The 8,006-nt window shown below is 33.6% G+C and overlaps 1 protein-coding gene across 4 annotated transcripts in view; it reads left to right on the forward strand.

Annotated features, from left to right (window-relative positions):
* The first annotated feature begins 7,076 nt into the window (after positions 1 to 7,076).
* The window catches only part of LOC122628618, a 1,374-nt gene continuing 444 nt past the window's right edge, over positions 7,077 to 8,006 (forward strand). Inside the window, exons 1-4 of one of the 4 annotated variants that reach the window (XM_043811061.1) lie at positions 7,077 to 7,246; positions 7,468 to 7,568; positions 7,681 to 7,779; positions 7,847 to 7,977. In XM_043811061.1, the coding sequence (XP_043666996.1) occupies positions 7,479 to 7,568; positions 7,681 to 7,779; positions 7,847 to 7,977 (320 nt within the window). In that variant the 5' untranslated portion in view covers positions 7,077 to 7,246; positions 7,468 to 7,478. The remainder of the gene's footprint in view (positions 7,247 to 7,467; positions 7,569 to 7,680; positions 7,780 to 7,846; positions 7,978 to 8,006) is intronic. The other 3 variants (XM_043811062.1, XM_043811064.1, XM_043811065.1) reach the window with 3 other exon arrangements.

Here is an 8,006-nt window from a genome sequence, read left to right on the forward strand (position 1 = left end):
AGACGACAACAAAGCCGGGTATTTGATCGACATTTATAAATACTGGTTCAGTTGTCCTTTGGACTTTGACGAGTGAACTTAGAAATTTTCGTAGGAGGCCACTTGAGGGAGTATTAGCGAAGAGTAACGCAAGTATATTTTCTATCACTTATATTTTCATAATTCTATACGATTTCTTTTGTTTCAGACATCGATTTCTCACTTTCGGGGACTTTGACATTCTATCTCCATGAGTGGACTTAGAAATTTTCGCACTTTCAGGGACTTTGACAATCTATCTACACAAGTGGACTTAGAAATTTTCACTGGATCCCATTGGAGCAAGTGTCAAAGAAGACTTAAAATAAATATATTTCTTTATCTCATATTTCTTTAATGGTTTATACAGTTTTCATTATAGCAGTGATATTAATTATTTCATTTGTATTTTTGTTTCAGAACCTCGTTGCAATCGCGCGCGTTGCAATAAAGTAATCGAATGTTAGCATCGCTAAAATAAAAATATCGCGAAATAGAAGCAGTGTTTGTTCGTTCGCGGTTCGCGATTTAAACCATAAGTGATTTTGTACAGACTGCGCGCAATGCAGTCCTTAGAGTCAGTGTTTGTTCGCGTAGTTTTTTGACTTTTTAACAGTCGCACGGACTGTACTTATAAAAGATAGTAGAGTTTCGCGAAATAAATTCAGTGATCGTTCGTTAATAAATAACTACCGTGAATTAGAGTCAGTGCATCACTGAAGAGGATCTCGACCAACTTCGATGTCGACCTACCTCATTTTCAACCAACTACGAATCATCCACCCTCAATTTCGACCTAAATCGCGGTCCAGTGTTTTGGAGCCATCGCAGAACTTCTTAAGTAGTGAGTTAATTTTTAAATCCCTCCGATTACTTAATCATGTCGAGGACGAAAGGTCCGAATCGACACGAGTGATTGGTTGTAATTAATTAGTAAATGAGCATTGCGTGACCACGAGTAAATTTCTCCGGAAAAAATTATATATATATATATATATATATATATATATATATATATATATATATATAATGAAATAACTGCGTATAATGCGAATAACTGAAAAACGAAGAATTGTATATCTTAGTTATAACAATTATTCTAAATTAATTATTCCAGTTTAATTACTCCAGTTTCTCTCAGGTGGGACTGTTCTTTTTCTTCTTTTCTTCTACTTTTAATCTTTTTCTGTTTCAGCTTAGATCATCAACGGATGGATCATCGAGAGACAGATCATCAAGGGAACGGTCATAGTGAAATTTATTTCATAAATTTTTATTTATTCTATACATGTGTATTTATTCTAAACATTTCTATATGTTATATATATTTCTATTTATTATATACATTTCTATTTATTATATGCATTTCTATCAATTATATATATTTCTATTTATTAAAACACATAGGTATATAATAATTAAAAGAATTATTGGAGATTAATTATTCTACTTTCTTTCGATTTTGGTACTTTGATTTTTCTCGAGTGATGCGATCTTCGAAATATTCACTCATCGTTCTGAGCTCTGTCTCCCTCCCTCGCACTCGCGTGCATATTCCCGGTTTCTTTTCCTTTTTTCTCTTCTTCCTTTTCTCTCCTTTTCTCCTTTTTCTTTTTCTTCTTCTCACCTTGTTTTACTCTTTTTCTTTTTCTGTTTCTAAATCATCAAGGGACCGATAATTGTGAGATTTTAATGGAAGTTAATGGAACCTCGATGCACATAATTTATAGTATATTCAGAGAGGGTATGTCTCCTTACTTCCGTACGCGAATGATAGGGAAAACACTCACGCACGTGAGTGTTCGCGGTCGCGAAATTAAGTCCTGCCGAGGACTACGTTTTAATTTTTGAAATATAGACACGACCGGTCGTGTCTCGAGATGTCTGAAGCTGACGGTGTGAACGGTGGAGCCTTTCGTCAGCAGGAACTCATCCTTTTCTGAAAAACCTGAAGCTCCCGAAGCGGAAAGGCATCTCGAACGCGAATTTTAGAGTATAGTCCTCGTTAGTTCGCGGGTCTCCAAATGCAGCAACCTCCAAGCGGTGTGACCTGGGTCGGCAGTACTTGCGATATAGTGAAATCTATATCTAAATTATATATATTATCTAAAATGTATAACTAAATTGTATATATAATCATATAACGCAAATACTACCGGGCGGATGGCTGCATATTTCCAATGTTTTTCAAAAATTTCTTTTCTGTCTAATATCAATTAGACCTTAAATTAATTATATTTTAACTTGCTAATCATACTTTAACAAATAAATAGATTGAATATATCAAAATTCTAAATTATTAAAGCTATAAAATTAATACGAAAACGCATAGAAAACCTTTCTGTCGCACTTATATTCTCTGTCATTCCTATTTATCCCTCTTTACTTTTATTACTTATATACTTTTATTAACCATATTAATTATATACTTTTATTAATTATAGACTTTTGATAATTGTATTGATTATATACTTTTATTTATTATATTAATTAGTTTTGCTAACTTTTATTTACGACTAGTTTCGGGTGGGACCCTCGGGAGGGGCCCTAGGGTGTGGGCCTTAGGCGGGTTTCTTTCTTTCAGTAGAGAAAAATCAAATTCATATATTTATTGAGTACTCTGATTTATTAGATACTTTGATTTTCGTCGAGTGAAACGATCTTGGAGATGCTCATCCATTGTTCCGAATTCCATCTTTCTCACGCTCACATTTCGTGTATCTTTTCTTCGTTTCTCTCGTTCTTTTCTTTTCCTCTTCTCGTTTTTCTTTTTTCTTTTCTCTTATTCTTTTACTTTTCTTCTGTTTCAGGTTAGATCATCAAGGGATCGATCGTCGAAGGACCGATCAACGTGAAATTAATTTTTACAGGGAAATTTTAATCGTATAAATGTTTTTTCTTATTTTATTTAATCATTAATTTATTGTTTAATTGTATTTTGATTTCAAATGTATATGTACATATAAATGGCTTTTTGCATATAACATTGCATATTATTATTGTATATAATTACGTATTTTTCTTTCACCCTTTTTCTGTTTCAAGTTAGGAAATCGTTGGACCTATCATCGTGGGATTTTTACACGGAAGTTAAAGGAACCTCTCTGCATATAATCTTTATTATATGCAGGGAGGGTATGTCTCCTTGCTTTCGTACGCGAATGATAGGGAAAACACTCACGCGCGTGACGGCCGGCACGCGCGTGGGTGTTCGCGATCGCGAGATTTAGTCCTACCGAGGACTACGCTTTAATTTTTGAAATCGAAATAGACACGACCGGTCGTGTCTCGAGATGTCTCAAGCCGACGGTGTGGACAGTGGAGCAATCTGTAAGCGGGGTTTTATACATCTCCAGTTTGCTGAGAAGCCCGAAGCTCCCGAAGCGGAAAGGCATCTCGGTTCGTGAATTTTAGAGTAGAATCCTCGTTAGTCCGCGTATTTCCACGTGCCGCAAGCATTTCATCGGCCAAGGACCATCGAGGGATTTAGATTTTTATACGGGTGTTTAAAGAATCTTTCTACCTCAGGCGTAGAAGGATTTCTTTTCTCCTGTACGGGCAAGATAGAAGGACACTCGCTTACGTCGGCTGGCATAGGCGTTGGTGTTCTCGGGCGCGATTAAGTCCAAACTTGGCTCCAAAGTACTCAACATACTCGCGTGAGTGTTTCCGGAATACTCGCGTAAGTATCTGTGAGTGCGGTAGGATTCAATTTTGGGTTCCGGCGTTTGTCGCGAAAGCACAACCGGTTGTGCTCAAGTGGTGATCGAAGCTTCCGATGTTGGATAGTTGAGCTATGCGTAAGTCGGTTCCCAAATGCGGAGACGCATGGGGCTGCAATTTTAGCGTTTGGAGGCTTGAATTCGTCGGGAGTGGAGGTCGCCCCGTTGCTTTGCTTTCTTGATAGTAGTAGTAGTAGAAAAAAGTAGAATCACCGTTAGTCCGTGGGTCTCTAAATGCAGCAACCTCCACGCGGTGGGACCTGGGTCGGAAGTACTTGTAATATGTCGGAATTTTATAGGCTGCAAGTATTCCCGAGCAAATGGCTGCGTTCTTCAAAATTTTTCCAAAATCCTCTCTCACTAATTCCAATTAAATATCGAGATACGTTCAGTTTACATTCTTTCTTAGATCTTCCTTATATTCGGTAATAAATGTACAGTTACTTCTATCTATTGAAACTCATACTTATATAATAATTATTTCAGATTAATTATTATAGTTTCTCTTGGGTGGGTCCCTTGGGATGGGCCCTTGGGCGTGGGCTTCTGTGCGGGTCTCCTTTCAGCAAAATCGAGCTCGATTTTCGTACTCTGGTTTTGGTCGGATGTAGCAATATTGTACATCTATCTTTTCTTTTCTATTTCATCATTTTCACAGGTGCATGTGTTTGATTATACTTTCCGGATATCCTTTCTCTCTTTTCTTCTGAATTCTATCTTCTATATTTCACGTGCGCGCATGTTCCGACTTTTTCTTCTGCTGATGCTTCTTCTCCTCTTCATGGATTTCGATATATCAACGAGTTTGATATATCGTTGAAAGGTTCGGTTCATAATCCATCGTTAGACGCGAATACGGGTATGATAGGAAGAACACTCGCGCGTGTGTCGGCGGGCACAAGCGTGGTGTTCTCGGGCGCGATTAAAAGTCCTACGGTAATGGACTTCGTTTGATTGCTAAAACGAAATGATCGGTCGTGTGTCGGTTTATGTGCTACCAAACGATATGGTTTGCTATCCGTAAGCGTGGACTGACCCTCCTCCAGTTAGCAGCCTGAATTCTTAGGTAGTGCATGGAACGTCGCGAACGCGAATTAGAGTCACCGTTATGTTAACACTCCCGGGAGTGTTCGGGCGCGATTAAAAGTCCTACCACGGACTTCGTTTTATTGAACGCCGTTTATTTGATCATGCCGGTCACGCGAACTTTAAAGTAGAGACCCCGTTAGCCCGTGGGTCCCCAGATGCAGCAACCTCCACGCGGTGGGACCTGGGTCGGTAGTACTCGTATTATATTGAAATCCAGTATGATACAAGGACTATCGGGCGAATGGCTGCATATCTTAAGTAAATTTCAAAATCTACTCGCAATATGATAGAATAAGTTTCCAATATTATTGAGCAAATAGTTGCGTATAATCACTTTATTTTGCTAAATAATATTTGCACAAGTAAATGGATTAAATATATTAGAATTCCGTGAACCAATGCATATAAAATATATAAATTTATGACTAAAATGAAAATTTAATCAATTATTTAGTAAAAGTAATTATTAGTAAATGTATACTTATATATTAAAGATTATTTGTATCAAAATCGAAACATTAGTTCATTTCCAGACTATCCATGAAGTAAAATATCCAGCATTGTTTCTTTCTTCCTTTCACTTATTTATTATTTTTCATGCATTTATTTCGTAAAATATTTGTGTTGTATCTCTCAAGGATTACTGCGATAGGCACGCTATCATTAAAGATAAATATATAAATAATAGATAAGTAAAAATAATATAAGATAAATATGAACGAATGAAACGTTTGAATTCGAACGTTCTAACACTTTCTCTTCTAACTCATATTAATCCAATCATTATGTTGCCTGCCAATGAAATATAATCTAACAAGCTTATAGACTGATACAATAGTCTCATGATGACGATAGTGTTTTCTGAAAGGTGATGAACAGCTTTAAATAAAAACAATAAGAAACTTTGTCGAAACCTGTACGATAAGCAATATATATTCATATAAGTATAATAAAAATTTGCTGTATCTATATATACAGACTTAGAAAAATAATCAAGTAAGTATAGAAGACGGTCTAAGTTCAAAGGCGATAATCGCAAATACTATCTGCGTAAATAATATACTATAGTATCAGAAAGATTAAATGTAAGAGGGAAATTCCGTGATCAACTCGTTCACTTCGATAGATATTTATGATATATACTAATCATAAGTAAGATACAATTAATAAAGTTTATCGCAAGTCACCGATAACAGAAAAGTATATATGAGATTATGTAATTAAAATATCTGTCGCTTCAAATCAAGATATTTTTCGAATTTTTCGTTTACGCACACATTATGTGTGCAAAATTAATTTTATTATTAATTAATTTGTAATCATATTTGTCAACGAACAATTTCTTATTACTCCTATAATTTCAATCCAAGATATTTTTGGAAGTATATGACATCTCATAATTCATAATACGATCGTGAAGACAGTGGTCCTAGATGAAATTAAAAAAAAAAGAAGTAAAACAAAAGCACATGGCACAAAAATTTAATTTTTTATTTGAAGAAATTTAATTTTTTATATCGACATATACTTCTGATATCTATATATATTTTTATTTATATCTCTATTTATAAAATTTAATTTATCTAGTAGAATATTTGTAAGCATTGATAATTTCATGATTTTATCGTTTCTATATTACTTACATAATTCTTAATCTTTTGTCATACCTATTATTTTATTATCGATATAGATGTAAACTATCAGTTTATCGATCCATCCATGATAACAATCATATTCTTAACACATTGTTGACCGATAATGCAATTATTAAAGTATGAACTTACGTAAGAGTCATTCTTACTGTTTATCGTATTGTGGACAGTATCTGTTTAATTTGGATATTAACAATATTCTTAAATTTTAAACATTTTACGATTTTAATTCAATTATAAAACATAGCCGATGTGAAATGAATATTACTATTTACATATAGGAGGTAGCCAACAATGTATTAATTACTTAATTACTTCTTTTTCGAATATGAGCATATATCTCTGTTAATAAAATAAATTTATGAATATTAAAGTACACAAATTATTAATGTATGACGACACAGTATCAACTTATGACCCATGTAATATAAATATGACGAAATATTATGAAATTTTATCGGAAATTATATCATTAGAATTATAGAACGTTATTTACAATAAAAGATTTGATACTAGGGAATCCATGGAATGATATCAATAATACGTTCTAGGAATTACCATTAAATCATAATGAGCAATTTAGTATTTCAAAGAGAGAGAGACGTATGAAAATCAACTTTTAGTGGTTCCCCGATATTCATTATAGATGCCAATAAACAAAGTGCATACGAAAGTATCGGAAAGAGCAATAAGTATAAAAGCAATGCTATGAGTCCTACAAAGACATCATTTCCTTGGGAACTCTTGTCTCGACAGCAATTAAGGGTAAGCAACTATTTTTCCTCTATAATGACATAACACACGATGAAAATATTAACATATATCTATGTAAAATTCATATAAATTAAATTTCTATATTGATATGTAATTATAGTTTTATATTATTAATAGATATTTTTTATTTTTTTTTTTATTCCATTAAAAAATAAATATAAATCAGATCGAAGCAAACGTATTATATATAATATTGACATTACTCCTTCCAGACTCGAGAAAAATGAGAAGCTTAGTAATAAGAGCAGCTTTAGCTGCTGTGCTTGTTATCGTAGTTAATGGAGAAACATTCGAATCACACTCGATATATCCAGTAAGCATATGAAAAATATAAAAAAACTAAAATAATAGGATAAGAGATAATTTAAATATAAAATCATCAAATTTCTAATATAATTTCTAATATAATTATATTTTTTTATTAGCATGCTATTATTTCAAAAAAGACTGATACTCATCGTCCAAATCTTCAAATTCCTGAAATTCAACAATATCAAGATCAATTTGACGTGGTAAACATACATGTGAATATATGAAAATTTATAAAAGTTATTTATTTATATCAACATTACATTACTTTTTATATTTTAGCGTAAACGACGTGAAGCTGATCCTGAGTCTAACAAACCAAGACCTCAACAAGTGCCTCCACGTCCGCCACACCCGGTAAGAATAATAAAAATTATAACACGAAAATTATTCACATATGAGTTACACGTACTACAACGAATGGATCAATATCGTTTCATTT

This window comes from Vespula pensylvanica, chromosome 4 (assembly GCF_014466175.1).
Source record: "Vespula pensylvanica isolate Volc-1 chromosome 4, ASM1446617v1, whole genome shotgun sequence".
NCBI lineage: Eukaryota > Metazoa > Arthropoda > Insecta > Hymenoptera > Vespidae > Vespula > Vespula pensylvanica.